Source organism: Rutilus rutilus (assembly GCF_951802725.1).
Source record: "Rutilus rutilus genome assembly, chromosome: 22".
Classification (NCBI taxonomy): domain Eukaryota; kingdom Metazoa; phylum Chordata; class Actinopteri; order Cypriniformes; family Leuciscidae; genus Rutilus; species Rutilus rutilus.
The window spans coordinates 29,926,577-29,953,796 of record NC_140227.1 but is presented as its reverse complement, the minus strand read 5'-3'; the positions used below and the strand labels follow the sequence as shown (position 1 = coordinate 29,953,796).

General features: G+C 37.2%; 1 protein-coding gene across 9 annotated transcripts in view; it reads right to left on the bottom strand.

The window, feature by feature from the left end:
• Window positions 1–27,220, bottom strand: part of kcnab2a (potassium voltage-gated channel subfamily A regulatory beta subunit 2a) — a gene marked incomplete at its 5' end in the record, with an annotated part of 98,990 nt that overhangs the window by 1,834 nt on the left and 69,936 nt on the right. For all 9 annotated transcript variants that reach the window (XM_084396248.1, XM_084396243.1, XM_084396245.1 and 6 more), the window contains 12 exons: window positions 2,654–2,742; window positions 5,639–5,759; window positions 7,531–7,625; window positions 7,718–7,838; window positions 9,516–9,601; window positions 10,529–10,615; window positions 10,713–10,756; window positions 11,638–11,682; window positions 12,704–12,748; window positions 18,513–18,592; window positions 19,509–19,546; window positions 19,846–19,889. In XM_084396248.1, the coding sequence (XP_084252374.1) occupies window positions 2,654–2,742; window positions 5,639–5,759; window positions 7,531–7,625; window positions 7,718–7,838; window positions 9,516–9,601; window positions 10,529–10,615; window positions 10,713–10,756; window positions 11,638–11,682; window positions 12,704–12,748; window positions 18,513–18,592; window positions 19,509–19,546; window positions 19,846–19,889 (895 nt within the window). The remainder of the gene's footprint in view (window positions 1–2,653; window positions 2,743–5,638; window positions 5,760–7,530; window positions 7,626–7,717; window positions 7,839–9,515; window positions 9,602–10,528; window positions 10,616–10,712; window positions 10,757–11,637; window positions 11,683–12,703; window positions 12,749–18,512; window positions 18,593–19,508; window positions 19,547–19,845; window positions 19,890–27,220) is intronic.

Below are 27,220 nucleotides of genomic sequence, written 5' to 3'. Positions count from 1 at the left end.
ATATATATATATATACACATATACACACACACACATATACATACATATATTTTAATGATTTCTAATCAGGGTTCCCAGACATTTTGATCAATGAATTTGCATGACTTTCTTGCTCCTCATGATAGCAAGATTAGGATTTTTTTAAATAATTGAATAAAGATAGCATTTAAAAAGACCAATTTCTAGCTGATTAAACACTTTACATTTGCATTCACTAACTAATGCCTTCTTTCAAATGTCCTGTTCAGAATATTTATATTCGATATCTTCAGGTTTTCCATGAATGTGAAAACCCTGATTATATGAGTTTACACAAATAACATTTCACAGCCAGCAACTCAGCCTTTGCTAAGCTCCGCCCACCCAGAGTACAGTCGCTCGCTCGGATGAGCTTTACAGAACGTCCATTAGAGATTCCTGTGAACAGCATGATATGCTGTAAAATGGGCTCATAAAGTGATTAAAATCGAACGGATTATTCTTATGAGATTGGAAAGCATGCTGTTATATTGTTAAACTGCACAGTAACATGGTTAAAATGCCAGTTTGATTCAGAATGGATGCAAATGCCTCTCACAGCCAACTGAAAAGAGAAAAACATCATTTGATAGCCATTAACTAAAACGTTTGTGCAAGAATTATCAAAATATAAGTACCTTGTGTTACTATAAGTGCTTTTCCACTGTTTTATGAGGCTTGTTTCATGAATAACACAAGTTTAAATACAATCGACAGAGGTAAACAGCTAAATGTATAAACGATTGCATTCACTGACAGTCAAAAATAACTAAAAAATATCTAATAATAGAGTGCTGCAGGAATGAAGCCTTTTTGTAAGCCGAAACCCAGAAACAACTTAGCATTTTAGCACTGTGTGCTCCGTAGTCCGTAGGAAAGTGGCTTTTGATTAAATGCCTGAAATAAGGTCTGTGGTTAACACAAAATCAAGATATTTTCACAATACATCAGTACCCCCTTGAGACTTTTTAAAGAGTTTTTACTTTTACTAGATTGCTAACAAGAGTCTAAATAAGACTACAGAGGCTGTCAGGACATTAAACATCATCATTTGAACAGGAAAACTTTTACATCCTCATTGTGTTTAGAATCGCTCTCCTGCAAACTATTCGAACAGAAATGTTTTTGCAAATAAAGACTGAGAGAGTTTTTGAAATCTAAGGACGTTTACACCTGGTATTAAGAAGGTGTTTTGGTTGACTGGATCACAATTGGACAACGCTAAATACAGGTGTAAATGAGGTCTAAAAGGTTTTGAGCTTGTCCACTTTAAACCACTTCCAGAGGTACGCATTCGACCGGATTGCTTTCGCAGTGTAAACGCTCATGTGTTCAAACTAGGGTTGTGCCGATGATGCCACGCACGCCCTCCACCCTGTCAGACCAGCCCAGTCTCACGGCAGTTCGTGAAATGGTCACAGAATTGAATCTATTGATTTGCGTACACGGACACGTTCATCTGTTTTTTTTTCTTTTTTCGTGAGCATTAAGAGCGACTACGGTAGCGAGTAGTATGAAAGGCCGAAAATCTGGTTTGTAGGGGTGGTGGATGGGTCAAACAACACAGGACTTTCACCCAGGAGACCGGGGATCGTGTTCCGCGTGTCAGGTTTCCTAAACCCAACCGTCCCGTTCTTTTTTTCCTAAACCCAACCGTCATGTTCTTCTTTTCCTAAACCGAACCATCCCGTTGTTGTCCTGCATGCCATGGAAACGTAAGCCCACCCACGACCTTTTCCTTAACTTAAGGGGCCGTGTTCATTTCACGGAATTCTTCCGTGGGCCCATCATGGAATTTTTGGCGTTTCTTCCAAAGCTGATCTTACACAGCTTCTCTGCTGCAGCCCGACTGGCCCCCCCTTACATGCAACATATTGGAAAGGCCGGAAGACTAATTAGTTGGGTTAGTAAAATAACGAAATTATGGTTTTTAAGTAGAAAAAAATATTTATGTAAAGAGACGTTGAAGTCATGTGGTATAGTTCGTTTATCTTTTTTACGTCTGCTGATTGTATTTAGGCTTCAAAATTTATAAAAGTTTAGTTCATTTGTAAAGATTATCATGACGAACAAAACATGTAAGAATTACACATTTTTGTTGGTCACAGAGCTTGTTTTCTGCAACAATCCAAAAGCTAATGGAAAAAATCTGTTGGGTCAATCAATCCAGCACTCTGCAGACCCTTTAACATCCTAAATCTACAGATTTAATTTTAAAAAATGTACACTGTGTATTATTACTTAATAAAATTAATAATTCATATAAATTATTATTATTATTAATTATTACGTCTGTAGGTGTAAAGGCAAATTTGGCATCTTTCTCTCATCTGACCAAAGTAATCATTCTCAGATATATATTTTATCCTCTTTTGGAAAGTCATAGAAATGCTATCGTGGATTTAAAAAAATAATTATTTGCTATTGAGGCAAAAGGAACACAAAATTTGTTGTCGTTTCCATACGCCACAATAAAAGTTTGCCCAACTATAATGACTTCTGCTTCTGGGAACCCTGGAAATATGAAAAGTCCATATGGCTGCAAGTTGCAGTCAACTAAGATTGGTCAATAACGGGTTTGAGGCGGAGCTTAGCATTTGATTGACACTTGCCACACACTCATTTGCATTCTCACCTGTATTGCTCCTATATTCTCCATGAGCTGGTCCGTGTTGGAGGCTCCGAGGAGCACAGAGCTTACGCCTTCATTTCTCAGGCACCACGCTGGAGACAGGCAGCAAATATGTTGAACATACAGCATAAATAATATCATTCACAACATATGCACACCAAAATCTACCCATCACGAAGAGATAAATGTTATGTTTAAAACAAAACATGAAATATATATATACACAAATTAAGCCATTTCCAAAATTAAAGCAGCTAGTTCTCCCACTCCTACACACATTGAAGCATCTCAAAAAACACACAGCAGTTGCCAGACCACTCTGTTACCATGGCTCCCAGCACCAGGACACACCGAGCGCTCAAAATCAGAGCCGCGTGATCTTTTATTTGCAGGAAGAGGAGTGATATCTGCAGGAGCGCAGAGGAGGTGAAGAGGAGCCATGCTGACCGCTGCCGTTCCCTAAACACGGTCCATGCAACACCGCGCCACACACAGACAGGAAGGAAACTCTGTGGGGATTTCAATCCCTCCTGGGAGTTTGTTTGTGTGTGTGTATGTGTGTGTGTGCCATCTGTTGCGCTGGCATTCCGTGTGTTGGCACTGCAGTGTGTTTACTGTACTGGTGTGTGTGTGTGTGTGTGGGGGTGGTTGTGTTTGTAAAACGACAGCCATTTGGAAGTGTGTTCTTATTTTTCAGCTCTGATGTTCTTCGTAAATCAGACTACAGTGGATTTCAATGGATTTAGCCCTAACAGATTGCTTTGTCTGAACACACACACACAAATGCAAATGGTATACATTCACGCCGACACTGTAACAAAAGATTTCTGGGAATAAACTAAACTGCATAAACTAGTGTTGGGGATTAACTAACTTTTTTTTCTTCATGTTTTTAGCTTTTCTAATATGTTGTAACCTGACAACACACGTCATCAGCAGTCTTTACGTCACAATGCACTGTACGCAAGTGAGGCTAAAACCAAACACTCTCCTAGAATGTCCTCTCTCACAAGTAGCAATGGGAAATATGATTCATTTCAGCGAATCGATTTGTTCAGATGGTCAGTTTCAATGAACTTACTTAAAGGCAGATTCATCAATTTATAACATAATTGTCCCTGTGCATAATTTTCACTTGCACTTCACTGTAACAAAATAATTTAGTTAAATACTCCATCGCATTAATATATAGATATTTGCACTATATATGAAGAGTTCAGATGCAAAAGCCTCTAAGTGCCATCTGAAATTTTCTTCTAGAATGATCATTTTTATCAAGCTCGTATATTTAAGTTCAGTAATTTCACTTAAATGACAATTAATAGGTAATTTTCATTGCCATTTAAGTGAAATTACTGAAGTTAAATATATGAGCTTGATAAAAATTATCATTCTAGAAGAACATTTCAGATGGCACTTAGAGGCTTTTACATCTGAACTCTTCATATATAGTGCAAATATCTATATATTCAAATATCTATAGTGCAAAGATGTTAAATATTGTTCTCTACTTTTGTTAGCAACTTAATGGAACAACTTTAACTAAAAGGGAAAGCTTCACTGTAGTTTAGCCACTCATAATTTACTGTGTAAAACCAGCGTCCTCAACACTGTCAATAACACACTGGATGATGTCATCCCTCAAAATCATCTGCCCATTTACATCCCTGTGCAGTTCATTAACCCTCACAGCAGATCTGACCCACAGCACTATTTTTACATTCGTTGGCAGTCGTCTAAATGAGCAGCGGTGGCTGTATACCGGCTGTGAATCGATCGGACACGCTTGTGCGGGGGAAGTGGGATCTGCAGTGTTTGGGAGGGGCTGGCATCGCAGTAATGAGGTGCGAAACGTAATGTACGACTGCATTAAAGGCCAGGTGAGGGAAGGGGACATGATTCTATCGGCCGCTGCTTTGGGGATTGAGGTCCTGTCAAGATTTGTATTACCCTGCGTCCCGCAGTCGATGAATCACGGAGCGTGTGCTGTCACATACAGGGCCAATTTACCACTCGGAAAGTTCGGAAAGATGAGGGACTTCCTGAAACTTTATGGACCCGAGTAATGAAGGGTATCCGACCGCGGTGTGATGGTGGTATAGAGGTATGACGATAGAAATGTGTTTTGCTATACCATTTATACCACGCAAGATATATTGGTGGAAACACAAGTAATGTGAAAAACATTAGTATAATACTAAAGTTTGTATTATGTATTTGCTGTTTTATAATGTGAAGCAGGTTTTGCACTTTTTTTTGGGACAGACTTTTTTTGGGACTGTTTGATCAAATTATTCCAAAAAAAGAAGAAGACTTTTTTTGGAATATTTGTTACAATTATTTAGATAACATAATTATTACAAAAAAATTAATAAAATAATACAACAAATAAAATAATTATTATTTAAATAAAATGATTTTGGTAGATGTATATAACATTTTAAATAAAATAAGTAGATGAGATGAAGTACCTCATCTAAAATACTTTCTAAATTCACTAAATTGACTGGATTGTCCCAAAATATTTGTTACCACATAATTATATGATATATCATTTAATTTATAAATGATGTTTTTTGTTGAATTTCCACCAAAAATAAATAATATATTGTGTTATACACTGATACAGTGATGTAAAATTGCTCTGTGATGAGACTTCGGTTAAAGCATTACACAACACTTTCCATCTCAGAAAACACACTGGACATCATAAAACACTATGCAAAATCAATTTTAAACTATTTTAAAGAACTCTATATATTTATCACTACATTTAAGCAAGAATACAACGCTACGAGTAACAATCTCCCATTAACAGTTCCCTAAAAGCCACAAACGAATCGCATTTGTTCCTGAACTCATCCGCTTCCGCTCCGGTGGTCTGAGGAAGGGGAGGATGAGAGGGGGAGAGGATGAGCGAGGTACAGGACGGACGGACAGACAGACAGAAAGAGAGAGAGCGGCAGTGTGTCTTTGGGTTAGGCGTACCGATGGCTAGCTGTGGCAGCGTGCAGCCCAGCCGCTCAGCGATTGCCTGCAGCTCTTTCAGCTTCGCCTGCTGGCGTCGGCCCTCCTCGCTCAAGATCTTGTCCTTCAACCACTGGTAGCCCTGTTAACAACACAGCACACCTGCTCAAAAACAGGGGCCCACGCCTACAGCGGTGCACTGACACACACACACACACACACACACACACACACACACACACACACACACACACACACACACACACAACACAGAAACACACACGCTCTCGGACACGTAACAACCGCACCTGTGTGGGCGAGGGCCTGTTTTTAAACACGTGACTCTGTCCGCCCAAAAGCTCAAACGAGCAGAGATGAACTCGCTCGGAGAACTTTAGGGGGTAAAGAGATCTTATACACACACACAAACATAACAGGACTTTTGTTTTGACAAATGACAAATTTTTGTTTTGAGTAAAATGTAGTATAAATTATATATATATATATAAAACACATTTCTATAAATTTAAAGCCAACATGAAACATTTGCAACTCATTGAATTTGGTAATGTGGGATATTGATAAGTGTAATCAGTGATTTAATATAAATGTTAAACATATGAATGAATATTTATACTTGAAATGAACAGCATTTCCATGTATCCAAAAGGTAGCAATTCCTATTTTTGTTGTATCTTTATGGAATTGGTGTGCATTAAATTACTGTGTTAAATGGCAATGTTTTAGAAAGGCTAAATACCTACAATAACAGCATAAAACAGACCAGTGTTGTTATTGTTAACTATTAAAAAAAAGTGTTTTTGCTAATTTAAATAATGCTGAAATGAAATAAAATGTAAATATTAGATTTACTGAAATGAGTTGAAGTTGAAGTACTACAATAAAAAAAAAAAACTGAAATTAAAATAAATTCAAGCTAAAAATAAATATTAAAGAAAGTAATAAAAAAAAAGTTTCAATGAAAACAAAAAATATAAAAATAAAAGCTAATTCAAAATAAAATAAAAATGTACAGATCATACAGCATAAATACTAAAATAGTATATAAATAATGCTAAAATGCAGAAACATACTAAATAGCTACTTGGCTATTGGTCATGTTATTGATGTTATTGAAGTTATTGATGATAAAAAAATTATGAAGTTGAGTAAATGTCTGAAACTAGTATATATTGACTTCATGTTGACTTTAAAGTACAAACTAATTAGAGGGTAATTTGTACCGAATAGCAAAAAGCGAATGTTTGTGCGTGTGCTAGACCAGGATAAATAATCCAGGCTCAGGTCCATTATTAATAAATATTAATTAACAGTGGAAAAGGACCAGTGTGGTCTAGTGATCTAAACACTCATGGGTCTCCCGAATCAAACGGACCCATCACTGTTCAGACCACCAGCACGGTTCTGTTATAGTCAAGTGTCAATCCACACGTATACGTTACACAGAGGTAACAAGAAATCAGGAATGTTTAACAGTGTGACACAAGACTACAGGAGGAAGATGATGGGTCACAAAAACACCAATGAGCCAAAACATGCGACTACGCCAACACACAGCTTGGGAAACGGGTGATTTTAAAGTGCACTTGTGTGTGTGGTTTAGTGTGCTTGAAAGAGATGGATACACAGATAAAAAAACAAGTGCCAATCCTCCTCAGAGTTACCATAGAAACTCATTCACATAAAGAAATAAATGTTGAAGATCAGGCGTGTGGATTCATGCCATCAACAACAAACACATCTACAGGAAAACACCCAACTATAGAACCTGGAACACACGGAACACATCCACATTAGAACACCAAACACAAAGGAATCACATATGAGGTCACTAATGTTTCCAGAGGACCAGGAAGAGGAGGACACAGAGAGACTCATGGGATATGTAGTACCTTCAGTGAGGCACGAGAGTATGCTGGCACCCCGCTGTCGTATTTCCCTGAGATTATCCCACAGGCCAGCGGAGACCATGTCATCGCACCCACACCTGAGAAGACAGGTCGAAACCAATTGAAACGGTACGTTTGTTGTCGTCCGTACGCTGTTTCTCTGGGATTGACAGACGGCGGCATCACTGACCGATCTTATGGAAGAGTTCAGGAAGCTGCACCTCCACTTTCTCCCTCTGGAACATGTGGTATTCGGACTGTTCGCAGATTGGTGGAATCTGGTTAAACTGTCGGGCCACAGAATACGCTTCCTACAAAACATGAGTCAAGTGATGAGGTTAGTGTTCTGAAAGCATGAATGCAGTGCAGATAAACTACATTTTTAAAGGGTAATATAACAGAAGAGAATATTTTTCTTGTTCTTTTGTGTTGAGTGAGTGACAAAACTCAAATCTCCATCCCCAGTCCAGCCGGACCATTTATTGAAACTAAACTAAAAAACATAAATTGTACGTTTTTAGTCTAAAATTATTAATACAAAGACAACAAATAGATGCATTTATAGTCATAAACAAATTACTCTTAACTTATGAGAAAGTTATTTGAACCCCATTCAAACATAAATGACTCTTATGAGCCAGGTCTATGAATCTGATTCACAAACAAATCACTTTAATGGGCCAGTTCTTTGAATCTAATGTCTAAAGTCTTAACAGCCTGGATTTACAAAATCACTAGAATCAAAAATAGAAGAGCCATATTAATGCCATTGATCTGTAAAATACAGTAGCAAATACATTTTTTAAAGTGACACCTCACTCACATCTCTTGGCCTATTTTCACAGTGGCACTTTATAACTTTATTCTCTACATTTGTCTTTACTTCTAGGGGTGTAACAACATATCGTGTCACAATATATCGCAATACAAAAATGCAACAATATGTATCGTGGATAGTGACAATAAGTATTGTGTATAGTTCACCCAAAATAAAAATGACTGTGTGATAAAAAAAATCAAGTTTACAGAGTTTTAGTATCAGTACTACATTAAACTACTATATATAATGTTGAATATAATATATAAAATGCAATGGGGGAATATTTGTGGGTCATGATGATAATGCCAAATGTCTTACGTTACCAGTAAAAAGTGGCGTACATTATTTGAAACATATCTAGTAGTGACAGAGTGCATATTCGTCTAAAATAATTCTGTATTTTCAGCTTCAGATTCATGAATATTTTGTTTCTGTGCATTGGGTTATCAGCACCAAGTACAAGCCTATTCATTTCAACCCCTTAATGTAATACCAAATTTAGCATTTTTATCAACAGTACATTACATTTTTTGATTGCCTTTTACCATATGTCTTGGAGTATCGGAATAATATCGTATCGTGAGTTCAGTATCGTGGTATGTATCGAATCGTGACATGAGGGTATCGTTACACCAATTACTTCTAATCACTATTAGCATCCTCTTTTGTGGAAATGTTTTTATACTACATAAATAACTATTTAGACATTTTTTAAAAATAAAAAAATGTCAAAAAACCCAGAAAAATTAAAATGAAACCAAAAACAAAATCAAATTTTTAAAGTAACAAAAACTATAGTATATAAAATAACACTGGTTAATGGTTAGGACTAATTATGAGGTGGAGGGACAGAAAACCAGAAAGCATAACTTAGACAGTGACTTGCGTTGACTGACGAGACGTTACTGAACATGAACAACAGAGCGTCGTTTAACATCGTCACTGTGAAACGGTTTGACTGACTCAGTGTGGTGCTGTTTTAGGTCTCCGCTCCACCCTGTGTGTAAGTTTAGACTACCTCACTGACAGTACCTATTTAAACAGAAGCATCATTAGATTGATCAAGCGTTTAAAGAGCTCTTGAAAGGCTCTTCGGGAACAAAAGCAGTCAGTGGTGATGCTGATTACAGGGGTGTGAGCATCTAAAAGTTAGGAGACTGTGACTCACCATGATTTCCATCGGACTCCAGCGTGACGTGCCCCAGTACATCGCCATTCCCTGATTGATCACATGCGTCATCGCCCGCACCGTTTCTGCCAATCAGACGGCACATTTTCAGAGATTTACCGCACAATACATCATGTCACGGTGCCACTAGAACGCGTCACTTTGGATGAACGTGTGAAATGTTAACGAGAAAAAGAAAAGAAGCTCGATTAATGCAAGGTTGGGGAGTTAAAATGATAAATCGCTTCTGGATTGAGCCTGGAGAATTTAATCAATATATGTGAGGCAAAATAAACAACTCGTGCTTCAGGTCAATATGAATCTCGGCTCAAAGAAACAAAGCTTCAAATGAGGGCTGGGTACCTAATAACCCACGCCAGCGATGGTCAAACATCAGTCTTATGAGCTAGACAGTCATTTACGGCTTCTCGCTTGACTAAATGAGATCTGTCTAAAAGCCAGAGAAAGAAACTGACTACTGAACGTCGAGCTCTTTAATGACAAGAACAGCAGATGTCTGCAGACCCCCGAGCTGTTTGTGTTTCAACCATTGAACTATGTGAACTTTCTAAAGGGCAACTAGGCTAATAAAAGAAGATCAAATAACATCTTTGTCTTGGGTTTTAAAAGAGCAGCCACCGCTTCACCTAAAAACATTGGTTGAGATTTAATTTAGTTTGGCGACTTACAAAAGGACAACAGGGCAAATCGAAAAGATCGCCTTCGCTTGCATTTTAAAAGCGAGCACCACAAAGTAGCATCTTGCTTATACAATTAAAAAATAAAGGTTGCAAAAGGGTTTTTTCACACAGAAACAACCAAAACATCCCTTCATTTAACTTCATTTGTGGAATGGAAAGGTTTCATGGATGCTAAAGGTTCTTAACCTTTATTTTTAATAGTGTAATCTCCTCTCCTCAAAAAGACACATGATTTGAGGAATCAATTATATCTGGAACACAAACAGAACGGATGAGTTACAGTAGAACAAATGAATTGAGATTAAGACGTACCTTCCATGGGTGTGTTGGGGTCTGGTCTGTTTGCAAACACTACATCCACATATTCTAACTGCAATCTCTCCAATGATGCCTTTAAACCTACAGAAGAGTAAACTCAAATCAATCCAGCACACAATTAAACCAGTTCTGACAACCTATACTGCTCTATAATGCATACGATTTGTGGTCTACTCACCTTCTATAATGTGTTTTCTTGACAGTCCTCGCTCTGTCTCTGCTCTAGAGAACAACAGGACATGTACTGTTATGCAATTATCATTGATGCCATCGTTAGTAAATTATATTAAAAAGACATTACTTGGTTTGATATTAGAACTGAGGCCATGATATTTTAATCAATGCAAAATATAACACAAAGAGTTAAGTGTTGTTTACCGAAACTAACAGAGGTACATTACCCATTCAATCATAATTCAAGAGTATTATTTGTATCATACTAGAGCTGCACGACTGATCATTAAAAGATCACGATCTCGATTAAAAACCCAACAATTTCATTCCTAAATAACAATGATTCGCCTGTGTCTGTTAAACCTTTGACGAAATCACAACAGAACATTCAGTTCGTTACCCCAGAGAAAGCGATTATCGTGTATAGGAAACAGCTTCACAAACGGTCACACAGTATCATCATTTCTGTAACAAATATTCAAATTATCACAGAAGTACTGGGATAAAAGTTTATAGTTCAGATATAAACACTGATGTCTATGGAAGCGATCATTATAGAGCGTTCCGCCACTAGGTGGCAACAAGTTGCTGATAAAAAACATGATTTGTCATTGAATCATTCAGTCAAGAGATTTGTTCAAAAATGTTGATTCATCCAGTAATGAAACAAGTCAAGTCTTTATAACCAATTTTCTTTAAAAAAATTATTCAAATTAATGTAAATTTTTTAAATAGACTGCGGCAATTAACATTTTGTCAGAACCTCTGGTAAATTACATGCTATTTTGTTTAGTTGTTTGTTCAGAATCGTGGGAGAATTGTGATCTCTGTTTGAAATAAAAAAAATCTTGATTCTCCATTGATTCCAGAATCATGCAGCTCTGTATCATACCATTATTCATTTTATAATAAATAATAAATATACTTACTTTCCACCCCAAAATATTTTGGTTGTAATGACTAAACTGGAGCGTCTGCAAAAAAGAAAAGGACAATTATTTAAAATAAGGTCACACTATTCGAAAGGCTTTTAGGAAGCAACTAAGTTGCAAATAATTACAACTGAGTAACAGCTTGCGGTAACAATTTTAATTTCAAAGGAATGCATTTACATACAAACACGCACGCACGCACGCACGCACGCACGCACGCACGCACGCACGCACACAAACAAACACACTTGGCTGTGTAAATACTTGGCTGTCTAAATAAGGACATGCAACAGACATCTACTGGTTTTATATAAAGCTGCATTTATATATGAAATGGATACATATATATATATATATATATACATATACATACATACACACACACACACACACACACATACATATACATATATACACACACATATACATATATATATATATATATATATATATAATATTTAGGTCTATCAGATTTATCTCACTTCCACTCACAAACTATCACTAAGAAAGCCCACACACACACACACACACACACACACGCACACACACACGCACACACACACGCGCACACACGCGCGCTATGTGAGGGGTTATTGCCCTGATATTGATGCACACTGACTAGCAGGATGACTAAGCATCACAACCACACACACACACACACACACACACACACACACACACACACACACACACACACAGATTCTTTCCAGCAGAGAGCTCAGTTACGCTTCATCTCATTATGCAGAAACAGTGAGAGCCCGCCCTGCTTTAAATTAAAATGTCTTATCAAGGGTTTCTATTAACCATGAACGTCCTTTAGATTGCGTTACATTACACAAACATATATAAGGACATCAACTTCACAACAAACACACACACACGACCGTTCTATAATTCAATATCTAGATGGGACACAGCACCAGGCTACAGGGCTTTAATAATTTATACTTGTGCCTGTCTTGGGTTGCGGTGGCACAATCTCTGAGGCACTGGGCCGAGCTATCAGCGCAAGATAAGAGACGGCCGAAGGAAATGAAAAGCTGTATGCGGTTAATGAACATACCTCCATCCTTTCTTCTTTATGATGTTGCCAAGCACCATCTCCGCCCTGCAACAGAAAACCAGATGGTTATCGGACTAATCCGTCATCTTATTGACATCTACAGCCAACAAAACACTGAAGGGACATTTCAAAGTGCTGTAAATCACCTCTTCTAAGACAGCAATATAATACAATTCATGTAAATTAAAAACCACACTTCAATGCCAAAAAGACTCTGCCAATACTTTTCATGAAAACATACCAGGTATTTTCATATTCAGAGTGGTTCCTTCTTGCCATAAACAAGCAATTAAAACTAGGGCTTGGTATTGACACAAACTTCTCGATTCAATTCGATTTGATTCAAATCACAAAACTTGCGAGTAGGTTTAATTCTGATCTTGATTCAATTCAATATTGATTCATTGATATATATCAGGTACAGCACATGGAAATCTTTCAAGGAAAAAAAATCTCTTGCTCCTCTCTCGAGTTTATTATTCTAGCTATCGATCTATAGATCCCTGATGCAAACAGCTGTATAATATCTATATTAAATGTTTCATCTGGCTTTGATTGTCATGTCATGCATCAAGTTGCATTCAGCGTGGACAGGCAAATTGTTGAAAACGACGCTCCTTGTTAGAACACACTGTGAATCTCAGACAGCACATTCATGGATTATTCATGGACTGTCTGATCCTTATCCCGAAAAAATAAAATAAAAAAATTATAAAAAATAAAATGACAAGAGTTTTCTTAAAACAGCAAGTGTGGCTGGCTTTACACAATTTCTGAGAGTCTGGGAGCTCAATGAGTTTTGGTTGCTTTGTAACGCATGCATTGGTTAAATCTGAGGCTATGCAAGGCTAGCATCTCCAGTTACAGTTGGAGAGAGTGCAGACATTTAAAGCGATAAGGCATGTGAACGAGTAATTAACAAACACCTGGGTGCTAAAAGCATCTTTAACTCCCTGAGAAGTGTGCCTACTTTATATTTGCAGACAGTGAGGAGTGTCAGTAACTCCCTGGAGACTAAAAGGCTCTCTGGCAGCCATTAGTGGTGCTGAAGGTGCTAATGGGCCCAATGAGGATACGGATCGGGTTGTGAATTTCTCGGTGAGTGAGATCTCTCCCAGACCAAACACTAGTCAATGAACCGGTGTTCTGTAATCCAGTCAACGCTCCTCGACGCCACAAATCCCAGTGTTTTACTATTACTCTCTCTTAAAAATCCTTCTGGAATGTCGTTTTTCCTTTCAAATGTTTGATGTTATGGGAAGACAGAGAATATTAAAGGAATATTTTTGATATAGTGAAAGTGAATGAAAACAACAAAAACAACAAATGTTACAATATCCATTCTCTAACTACTAACCCTTGAACAATAAAAGTTGGGGGAAAATGTTTTCATTAATTGAAATAAATCTGAAGTAAAATAACAAAATAAATATTAAATGAAAAACTTTAAACAATTTAAACCAAAATTAGAAATGTTAACTTGGCAACTAATTGAAATAAAATAAGTTGAAGAAGTACTAAAACCACTAAAACTGAAATAGATGTAAATTAAAATTATATAGAAATGTTTAAAAAAGAAAATGATTAAAAGCACACACAAAAAAATTACTAAAACTAAAATTAAAGTGAAATATATACAATCTAATTCAAATTATTAATAAATACTATAACAGTATTTAAAAAAAAACAATAAAATAACACTGTCATCAGGTGAACCAACATCTCCATTTATTTTCTTATGGACAAACAGCTCTGAACGTAAATATAAAATATGCATGTTTGTCACTGCACACAAGGAATGGTCATTATCATAAAATAAACCCAAGCACAACCAACATAAAGCAAACCTGCTCACTGAAAATAATCCATTTTATAACTGTATATGCATGGCTGTGTGCATATAAATAAAGAAATTAAGCAATATTATAAAAAATATTTGATCACAGAAAAGCTGTGACTGACCATTCAGAATCAAGCATTCCAGAGTTGTGAAGTAAATCGATCAAAAAGATGGATGAACATTGATTCAGCGTTTCAAACTGATCCAGGCTTCACATGAAAACAGAAAGCTGTTGGATAGCAAGCTGTGGGGCTTTGATTTAGTGGTCATTAGCTGAAAAGAGCGGGTCATTAATCCACATGAATGTACGGCCCACCGCTACACCGCACTTTCTAAAAACAAGTCCCAACTTCAAAGGAGGCTCCTGAGACGGCGGAAAGCTGTGAATGCGAGTCGCTCATCTTCATGAGGATGTCTGAATATGAACGCTAGTATTCTTGTGTTAGCATGTGGAACAGAGATGGACACAGATGCGTGAGGGGGCGACTCAGCCTGTGTTTTCGTTTGCTTATGTGCGAGGGAGAGAAAGACAGAGAGAGAGGTGACAGAAGCTGATGTGTGCACATGCCAGGGCAGATACACGCGTGTGTGCCAGCACATGTGTGTGTGTGTGTATTTGCAGATGTAAGCAGTTTAGTGAGATATATTTAAGCAGGGGTGTTTGTCCCGTTACGGCACGTGGGTTTAACACACTGCATTGACCGCAGCTGTATGGTAGACACTGCCAAAGCCGTTTATGCCAAACGGATAAATAAAGCAGACTTTCCCACTCTCATGTCTTCCCACTCTTCTCACCCCATCAGTGATGCCCACGCCCAGCACTGAGCTAATGACAGCGAACTGCTATCCTCAGTTTATTTATGAAACATCATGTGTCAGGAAACTTTCCTTGTTTAGAGGTTTAGAGAAAATGTGTGTGTTCTAATATGGATTAGCAGCTGAAATTAACCCATTGATTTACACGCGCGTTACTGTCAGGATACAAATCTCTCAAATTGGAAATATGAGTTTCTCAGCAGCAGGGTCCAAATATAAGACAAAATTAGCATCAGATGTTGACCTAGGATCCCTTACATTTAGGGAACATTCTTTGATGAAGCCGTCAAAACTAAAACTTTGAAAAACAGTATTTAGGACAATCTATATATATATATATATATATATAGTACATTTAATAAGAATAATATTGTAATGTAATATTATTGTATTATATATATAATTAAAATATATTCTATATGCAAGATAGTGTTTTAAAGGTGCCCTTGCATGGATTATTTTATTATTTTAGCATGTTTCCTGGGGTGCCCTTATAATGTTAGTATGTTTTTTAGATAAAAATTTGTTATAATTTAGAAATAAAAGGCATTTTTCCTAGCCTGATTTTAGCCTGATTTTTGAACACTCTGTTTGAAGGGGCGTGTCTGCTGTGAGACTTCAGTGTAAACGCCCACTGCTGTGATTGGCTGCTGTGAGACTTCAGTGTAAACGCCCACTGCTGTGATTGGCTGCTGTGAGACTTCAGTGTAAACGCCCACTGCTGTGATTGGCTGCTGTGAGACTTCAGTGTAAACGCCCACTGCTGTGATTGGCTGCTGTGAGACTTCAGTGTAAACGCCCACTGCTGTGATTGGCTGCTGTGAGACTTCAGTGTAAACGCCCACTGCTGTGATTGGCTGCTGTGAGACTTCAGTGTAAACGCCCACTGCTGTGATTGGCTGCTGTGAGACTTTAGTGTAAGCCTGTTGATCACGTGAATGAAGATCTTATCATTGCAACGCAGTTTCTGCACTCTAATGATTTCACCAATGCAAACATGATGTACGTACAGTAAGAGCTTCGTTGTGCAGTGTAACAGCGTCATTGATTTCATAACGAGTTTTGGCAAGTGTCCAGATAAACTCGCGCTGTGTGATTGACAGCTTGGGCGACTGGAAAGGGATTGTTCTTTGATCGCTATCTGTATATTAATCACAGTTTAAGTACGATTATTTTCATCCTACTAAGAGAAACGACGTGAAGTTGATCGTTTAGTCACTGGCTTGATTTACTGATGCATAAACAGTATTGAACAACTTGAACAATTACACATCAGAAATCCACATAACCCACTGCTTCTTCAGAGGCTCGGATGAAGGAACTAAAAAAATACCTTTGTGTTCATTTGTACATCCAAACACTGAGCAACTGCCATGCTTCGCTCGTTTGCAAGCCATGATGTCTCGAGAAGAAAAATGATTCGGACGATGATTCGGCTGCGCAGTTCCGCCTGGCCTTGAACATGGGCTGGCATATGCAAATTTTTGGAGGCGTACATATTAATGATCCCGACTGTTGCGTCACAGTCGGTGTTATGTGGAGATTCGCCTATTTTTCAGGGGTGTTTTTCAAAAACAAGATTTAAATAAGAAGGAGAAAACAGTGGTGTTTGAGACTCACTGTATGTCATGTCCATGTACTGAACTCTTGTTATTTAACTATGCCAAGATAAAGTCAATTTCAAATTCTAGGGCACCTTTAACTTTGTAAAATGGGCATCTGGACCTTATTTTTGGGTCACTACATCTTTTTGTTATTTCCTCATTCTCTACTGACATATCGACATATATGTTGCTCATAGTATCAGTTTAGGTCAGGTAATCGTATTCATTGTCAAAGCCGGATAATCCCTCAGATTATTGCGCTTCATCTGGCTCACAGCTGATAAATCTCGCTTGTTTGAAACATTAAGAGATGCTATCATTTCAAGATCCAACTAGAAGTAATACTCAAGTCTGAAAACTGTGATATTCGACATAAAAAGTAAATGCACATGACAGTTTAGAGCCCTTCCCTGATCTGGAGGCTTTGTACTGAGTCTTTATGACAAGTTCAACACAAACTCCCACGCAAGACACAGACGAGGAACACCATTTCCAATGATGCTCTGGGTCAGCTGCCGTTTGAATGTTCATTCACCTTTTGAAATGACCCCTAGTTTTAAAGAAAACGTGAAGAGAGTTCATGCTAAAAGAGTCAAATGAACTTCACAAATGAAAACTGACAACTAGATTTGACATTTTCTAAAGAGCAGCACCACAATGCTACAGTGCTGCGAAGAGTTGCTATGGCGTGAGCAAACGATACCAATATTTGAAATAAAAATCACACAAAGGTGGTCTGCAAATGTTATGTAACCTTCTTCAAATACAATACAATGTTTATTTATAAAGCACAATTTATAAACAACCGAAGTTGACCAAAGTGCTGTAAAAAAAAAAAAAGTTCTAAGAATAAAACACAAGCTGTAAAATAGGTGTAACATTATTATTACTACATTACTTAATGGGGATGTAATAATGCACGAATTCATGAATGCTATTTCATGCATTCTGACTTATTTACACTGTTAAAGAGTTGGATTCTCATGCTAAATGTGAGAAAAGTTTTTTTTTTAAACGAGTTGGACGTATTACAGAGTATTTCTGTGCCAAATACACTCCTTCAGGGTTCGTAAAAGTTTCGGAAATTTTTTTTCCGAATATGGTCTATGGTCATAAAGGCAGAAATACCTTGTATGGGCACTTCTTGCTCAAGAAGGATTTGTCATTTTGTTTTTAGACCGTAAATCAATGTCACCAAAATAAGTGTGTTTTTGGTTGTGACGGAAAGATAACCTTGTTCAGCTTCCCAAAGAACCCAGCGTAAGGGAACAGTGGATGCAGTTTGTTTTTCCGGGGGAGCAACGGAGTTGTGCAAGTGTGTTTGTTCATTCCACTGTCTTTTAGAAATATGATAAAACTAAAGAATGCAATCCTACTCTATGGGTAGTACTCAAGATTAACATGAGATCGGCAGAAACTATGTGTGTTATGTGCCTTTTAATAACTACACAAGATAAACAAAAAGAACACATTTCAGCACATTGCAATACTACAGTCTACAAATAATAATGTGATGGGGTTAGCTGTGTGTTCATTTTGGCGCACTCACTTTCCAGCAGCGTAGACCTCTGCCGTGTCGAACAGATTGATCCCGTTCTCATACGCCAGAGTCATCAGCTGCTCTGCCATCTGCCAGGATTGAAGACAGAGGAATACAGTATTCAAGGTGTTGCAGCCTATTCAATTATTAAAAGCTGTATTCTGCATCGTGCCAGTCTATAAGTCATCTTTAATAGTACATTTACAGTATATGCTGGCAATAAAACACTACTGCATGCTAAATAGGGCATAAGCAGACAAAAATAACATCTATTATTTAATATTTAATATCAAAGCACTATAAAACATTTTGATACATCCACCGAATAGTTTTGTTAAAAAAATGTTTTATTAGCACAGCAATAAGTTCAGCTGAACTGTGGTTCATGGAAGAATATTCTGTAATCACATTTGTTTTTTTTTCATACACAGAATCTGAATCTGGGAATATTCACCATTAAATTGTGCATTGATTAACTTTTTTTTTACTTTATGACTTAAAGTTTTTTTCAGCCTTAAATTTAAAAAGGAAAATTTAGGATGTTTTCATACATTTTAAGGATCCACAGACATTGTGTTTAAGGGTTAATTTACCCCCAAAAAAGGTTTAATCATTTTATCAACCATCATTATTTCTGATTCTAGTATATTTTTCTTCCATATTTATTTTAAAACATTCAAATGTGTTGTGCTGCAGTCATGAGACTTTATACATCAATGATATCAAACATGTTTGAATGACCACAAGCGTAAATGAGATTCACTGTTCCTCACATACTTTCGAAATATTTGGAATATAGCACATGACTCTTATGGACTACCTTGATACTGTTCAAGGTTTAACAATATAAAATGACATTGTGTTCCATGAAAGAAACACAAATAAAACAAATAAATACGTTTTACAGTTTGGAAATATATAAAGGTGAGCAGACGCTGACAGGATATTTTTGGGAGAAGTGTTCCTGTAAGTGTACATAAAAGTTCACATCAGGGCTCATCATACCTCATCTGTGATCTGTCCTCCAAACGTCACCCATGTTCCTGTAAAGAGATCTAGAATCAGCCGCTGCTTTTCACAAGATAAACCAGGTTTAAATGATTATCACTGATCCACCAATGACACTGAAGAGTAAAGCCTTAAGATGAAGCTACAGATAACATGGATAATCTTTAATTCCCAGCTGAAGAGAACAGAAAAACCCTGGCTGGATGGTTGTCTACCAATAATAGCATCTGGTGGTTTAAAAAAAAATAATAATCTTGTGAAAAAGAAACTAAAAAAGCTTTTGTAGGTTTCTTTATCTACTTTATAATCGTAAACTCCGAAGCCGTAAACTCACCTAATCCAAGACACGAGACTCTCAGGCCAGACTTCCCCAAGTTTCTGGAAAAAAGGAAATAAAGACGATGATTAATAGGTTTTACCATGCTTTCCTTATCACTTTGTTCAATCTAGAAGTCAGCGTGAGATCATTGCTGTACTAAATGAGACTGTCAACTTTGGCCGTCTCAACCTAACTAGAAAAAAAAAAAAAAAAAAGAAAAAAGCTCTGTTCCAAAATCTTGCACTCAAGAAAAAGAAAAAAAAACCTGGGAACAAAAAGTTTTGGTCCCAAAGTCAGACTTTTGGTGCCTTATAAGATATCTTCTTTTGTACACAATCTAAGGAAGCACTGCATGTTTGTTTCACAGAGAATGCACAGTGACAAGTCAAAAGATATTATATAATTATAAATCATATTTTAATTATAAATATAATGAAATAATTGAAATATAAAAATGTGAAATGAAATATTAAATAAATTATATCAATTCATTATTTATAAATGAAAATAACCAAAAAAAAAAAAAAGTTGCTAAAAATAGTATACAATATTTTACCCAAAATTTGCTACATGTTTATTAGCTCAGAGTTTCACACCATTAGCTTAGCAACATCCTAAACTCAAACTCTATTGGAATCAATTGTGAGTCAAGCGTGGTTGAGATGTGGCCCATGCAGGCTGTAGACAGCAAGGTTTTAGAACAGAGCTACTGTCTTCATCAAACCAGAAGAGCACTGAGAAGGACAGGTTCCTCAATGGCCACAGCCTGAGCCCTGTGGATGCCACTGGAGCTGCCAGAGGTGCATATGGAGTTTGCTGATTGGTACATCATGGGAAAATGACACTTTTGGGCAGATTACTGAGCCCAGGGGCTTCTGGGAGTGAGGAAGAGTATAGAGCTATAATGAAGAGAACAGGCTCAGCAGCTCAGAGTCACAGAGCCACATGAGAGAGGTTTACCATCTCTGGAAGAGAGTCCAGAGCATCTCAGAGCACAGAAGTGCTCCAGGTCTCACACTGCAGGATTTTGGACACAACTTTCTTTTGTTTACTTTTTATTTGTTGTTTTAGCTTTCCTAATTATTATTTTTTTTTTCACCCAAGAATACTTGTGCGCCAAAAAGAACAGTATTGTGTAAAAAGCAAAAAAGATGGTAAGAGGATTTTAAGACCGGTAACAGATTTGTGTCACGGACTTCTGGAATGAGAAAAACAACAGAGCTACTTGAACTTTTCTCCATGTGTGTGTGTGTGTGTGTGTGTGTGTGTGTGTATTAGGGCTAGGGGATATTTAGAATTTTTGAAAGCATTCAAAATCCTTTCCAACAAATTCAAAATGCCCATTTCAATAATTCTGTTCAACAATTCTTTAGTGCCATTACTTTAAATTTTCACTGAAATCTCCACATGGTTTTTTACATTTTAATTTTTTATAAAAATACAAACAAGTAAATATTGCTATGTAATGTTAATTTGATGCATATTAGTAAAAAAAAAATCATTCAATATCATTCTTAAACAATATGAAAAATAGAGTTTTCTGTATTTTGATTGTTTACTGAAATGCATATATAAATATTTATTGAAAAATGTATTAAAATATATTGTGAATGTACTTAGCAACAAATGGCAGATTGAGAGACATAACCCAGCCCTAGTTTGTAGTGTCTGTACACAAGCATGTACATGAATACAGAAGTGTGTAACTGGGATTATAGATGATATAACAAGCTGTCTGTGTGTGTAGGAGTGCAAGGCATGTATGTGCGTGTTTCTGTAAGAGTGTGTGGGGTTTTTGTGTGTGTCTGTGTGGGGGTGTCTATGCTGGATTAGAAACATGTAGGTGTCCGGTGGCAGAACTCAATGAAAGACAGACCTCAGAAGGAAACGCATTGCATTGGATCTGAAAAGTAACCTGCAGATCGGGACATTTCTTTTCATGAGATCCTATTCATAGAAGCATTTGCTGAGAACGTTATTATGGCTGGCAATTTCTCAAGGCACCTCAGCACAAAAAGCTCAAATAGAAATGTTTGGTACATTTTTCCTGTAGATATGTAGGAATCTTGAAGTTAATCAGCAAATGGCATAATTCACTAGGGATGAGCATCTGCTTAAATCTAGTTTTGCAATTAACATGGAGCATAAAAAGTAAAGAGCATGTGGTTAAATCAACAATGGGCAGGTCAGTGTCAAAAAGTTCATAACTTTTTAATTAGAGCTTGCGGTGAGACAGATTGCTCTGTGTTGGGCAGAACATATGCAACATGGTTCAGTTAATTCAGCGCAAACACCTCTAGTGTATTATTCTGCCGCTGTATAGCACACTCAGACAAAATGGGCCCTATTTTAACGATCTGAAACGCAAGTGTCAAAGCGCAAAGCGCAAGTAACTTTGTGGGTGGGTCTTGGCGCTGTTGCTATTTTCCCGGCGGGATAAATGACTCTTGTGCCCGACGCAAATCTAAAAGGGGTTGGTCTGAAGTAGCTTCATTACTCATAGGTGTGGTTTGGGCGTAACGTGAAATTAACCAATCAGAGCGACATCTCACATTCCCTTTAAGAGCAGGCGCGCTTGTTCTAAAGCGGATTCCTATTATAACGGCGGATTTGCCAGGCGCACGCCAGGAGCGGTTCAAGGCCGAGGAGACCGACGTTCTCGTCAGGGACGTTGGGGATGGAGAAACACACCCAATCATTTTTTTGTACATTTGGAGTGCTGTCAATACAGAGAACAACGACAAAAATCATCGGTGTTGCCTACACCGAGTTATTCTATTTTTAAAATTTGCACCCTGTTGACTTCAATGGGGCAAGTAGTAAGCCTGCTTTTAGCCTCGTAACATCCTTGATGTGTCATTACAAGTGCACAGAAAATGTGAGTGATTCCTTCTGAGTGAACACGAGTGAATCTGACTGCAGTAGATGTGAAAGATATGTATAAAAATGATGTTATTTAAGCCAGCGCAAATACCTGTGTTTACATCCTGTTTTCGGTTGAAGTCCAAAGTAGTCGATTGCCGAGTTCACGCGCGTGATCATAGGTAACTAAACCTATGCGCGCGAACTCAGCAATCGACTTTAACTTCGGTTAAACAGGCGAATGATAATTTGGGTAAATGTGTAAGCTAGATGTATGCTTTTATAATAAAATGTCTGTCTATCTATCTATCTATCTATCTATCTATCTATCTATCTATCTATCTATCTATCTATCTATCTATCTATCTATCTACCTATCTATCTATCTATCTATCTATCTATCTATCTATCTATCTATCTATCTATCTATCGTAATAATGTATGATTTGCAAAAATAACTGCTGCGTCTGTGTGTAGATGAGAGAATCAAAGTGTATGCGCGTTGTGCACATGCTACATTGATTAAGGCCAAGCATGCGCCCTTAAATAGCATATGAATAACATGCGCAACGCGCCACTGACTTTAGACTGTTTTTTTTTTTTTCGGTCAGTGGCGCAATTGTTTTCTAAACCTGTAAAATAGCACGAGGGAACGTTTGCGCCGGAACACGCCTCCTCTTTGCGCTGAACCGCCCCGGGGAGCGCAAGTGTATTTCTTAGTTAACCGACGTGCATCTGTGGAGGGAAAAGTCCGCTTTACGCGGGTGCAAAATAGGAATGATACATGCGTCGGTGTACAAAGTCAATTGCGCTGGGTGCAAGATAGGGCCCAATATCTTAAATATGAAGAGTGTAAATTCTGAACCATACAGTCATCAGACAGAATCGCAAAAACAATTATTCTTGTCTGCTGCCCCCAAACCCTGGTTGAGCTAAGATGCTCTGAGCAGTGTCTTTATAGCATCACAGAGCCACAGTGTTCACATGTTTTAGGGAATTCAACCAAATAGCTGCATATTAATCTGGGACAGGAAAAAACATTCCCTCTAAACAAGGGTCATGAAACACACACACACACACACACACACACACACACACACACACACACACACACACACACACACACACACACACACACACACACACACAAAACATTTCCTAGACAAGAAAATATATGCATGTGTTGTACATGACGGAAAACAATGTTGGATACAATTATTTTTTTTTTATATATATATAAGTGAAAAACTACTGACTTTTTGAGAGGTTTGAAATCAATATCAAATCACAGTATGTACTCCATCATCTTAAAAGTCATTAAAAACGCAAAATCAAATTTATTTGTGCATTGAATTACAGATATTTGTGCAATGTACAGTGAGCTAACAAAAAGTGTGCATTTTGTTGCATGCAATTATACATCGCAGAGTGCGTTTGTGAACCTCTGATACATTGTTAACTCCTTTATAGGTGAAATAAAACTGACTGTCGTTTTCTCTTCTTCTCTGCACTCCACAGCTTTCCACATCTACTTCTTCAACATTTCAAATCAGTCATGAGGATTGATCTGAGCTGAAATAAAAAGTGCCATGAAACCTTACAAAGAAATATTTTTTGAGTGATAGTTTTCATTTGTAATAACAAAGTGATACATAATAACAGTACTTATTTTTCGTCAATGTACTTTCAAAACTGACCCTTATGGAAACGACTCTGTTGCTATGGTTACCTTCTAAGGGGCGAATTCGACTTCAGTCTGAGAGCATCTATTGTATGTCATTACAATACTTGTAATCCAACTTTTGTGGTTTGAAAACACTGTTGAAACTGTCGTTAAAAACTCCAAACTTCAAACTCCAAACTTCTTTCCAAACTCCCTATAATTTGCACCCTGTTGAGATGTTTCAGCCCACACACACACACACACACACACACACACACACACACACACACACACACACACACAAAAATATATAATTGTGTCTTTGCATGATATCCATTCAATAAATTATTACACTGTTTGATGTGATTGAGTTGTGCAAAACATGACTTGCCAAAGACTTCTTATCTCAACTCAAGCTGCCAAAAATGTGCGTATTATTCTCATTATACGCAGCAAACACCACCCAGTAGGAAACAAACAATATGCCACAGATAAATTCCCAGGCTGTTTATGATTCATTCATTGGTTGTGCCCTTGCTGATAATATGTACAGTGAATAAGATCTGAGATATGGAGATCAGGCGAGGGCTCCTTTCGTGGTTTGATGTTTGTGACATCCCTAACATGATTAGTACAGATTAAACTGGAACTCCACTGCTGTCTACACCAATAAACGTACGACAGAAGCAGTGTAACTGTGTCAAAGCAGCTTAAATAATAAGCAGATCCAGCTGAAAGAGTGATGGACTGAAGGTACGAGTAAATCGAAAGACAATCTGGTGTTTTCAGGACCAGTAAACTCTTACTGTTTCCTTGTTGTCAGTGTTGTGTTGTGTTGAATATTTCACAGGCTGGATCTGAATACTGCATGATGGACAGTTGCCCAGTCACAACTGGACCCAGGTGCAGCGCTGGAGATTGGGTTTGCCAGGAGTCAGCAGAGATCAAGCCAGAGGTCAATAAATGTTACCTGTGTCTTTTAGTCAGGTTAACGATATGCAGAGAACACGGACGGTCAGGTTTGTTTACGAAGCAGAGGGAGTTCAACTTTTCAGAGTTCAGGTGACTTCGGCCTCTGTAGGATTGTGACTGCCGCCACACCTGCTTCAGTCAGCTTCTGAACTCAAAAGATCAGGACATCTCACTCTAAAAGTAGAACATGATTTGTCAAAACAGTGTAAATGTTTTATTTTATTTACAAAGTTGTAAATAAAACAGATTATTGCAGTACATTTTTACAAGAAAATACTATTTCAGTCTTTCCGCTTACAGTTTTTCTCAGTCGCTTTGGTGCATTTCTCACATCACTATTTACATTTGCACAACAGTTAGTTCAACCTCCACAACATTTAGTCATTTGTGCACATCATAGTAGCAGTTTCTCATTCCTTCCAACAAATTGCAAAGGCTTTTGGACATGCATCAATTGCTTTCATACAACTCTCTGCTGTTTTATAACATTATCATTTGCTTATGTCATGTCAGTCAAAATTAACTATACTTGTGAATGCTGAATAGTCATTCCATATAAAACTAATAGTCATCATTTCATTGCTTGAGTCATCACATACAAAAATGTTGAACTAGTTGTCAAAATCTGTCATTTAAAAAAATAAAAATAAAAAAAAAATCCTGAAAAAGTCTCCTAAATTGAACAATTTGCAATTGAGCAAGAGATGATATTCACTGTGATGTAGATAAAATTATGTGACCAGACAGAGAGGAACATCTGGATGTGCATGAATGATTACAGTCCTATGTATGTTGTATGTTCAGTTCCAATACAGTATATAGGCCTACTGCAATATTGTTCACAGTTGTGCACAGCTCTACCCAAAGGGAGTTTATGTTTGTTGTAAATAATGGTGTATTTTTTCTTTTGCACAATGCTGTGAACAAATTAGAATTGCAAAGAGCATATGCAGTAAAAATGTGAAACATACATATATTCAGTGTCTTGTACTCAGTTACCTCATAAATACAGTAATGTGTAACTTTACTGTATTTTTTCAAATGGCTGTGCAAATAGTATTTAGTGCTGTCTTGAGCATTTTCAGGTAGTGTCACCAAGATCTGACTTTTATCATTGGAAAACATTTACAGAGTAAACTGTCGTAATGAAAACATGACTAAGCCATTTGACTATCTTGTTCATAAACGATGGTGTCAGGACTTTTCATTTTGATGACACTGACACTTTCATTGACATGAATACTTGCTTTTGAGGAATGGGCTATCCATTTTGAGCAAGTGACACGCTTTTGCAGGTTATCAACTAGGTTTTGCAGTTTGTACTAATTGTTTTGAGAACTGCGTTAACTGTTGTGGAAATGTAAATAGTGATGTGAGAAATGCACCAAAGCGACTGAGAAAAACTGTAATTTCACATTTAATTCAATGGGCTACTTGCTGTTTCTTTGTCATTTAAAAATACTAGCAGAAATTTATTAACGAGTTAAAATTGTTTCTGCACCAATTTTTTTTCCAGCACACATTTGTCAAGTCACTAGGGCTGCTCGATTATGGAAAAAAATCATAATCACGATTATTTTGGTCAGTATTGAAATCACGATTATGTAATGCGATTATTTTACATGACTTTGGGAACGTGTTGCATTTATTAAAAAGACACCTTTCAACAATTCTTAATTATTATTATATATATATATTTTTTTTACATTTATTGTACTTTTTGAACTATTCAAATAAATAATATAACAGATAATACTTCAATAAGTATTTTTAATAATTCCCGCAGGTCTACCACTTATAATGCGGGGAAATTCCCCCGCAAACATTGATTCACTTTAGCATGTAGATTGTATGAGTAGCCTAAATTAATCCACACAGATTATAAAATCAAAT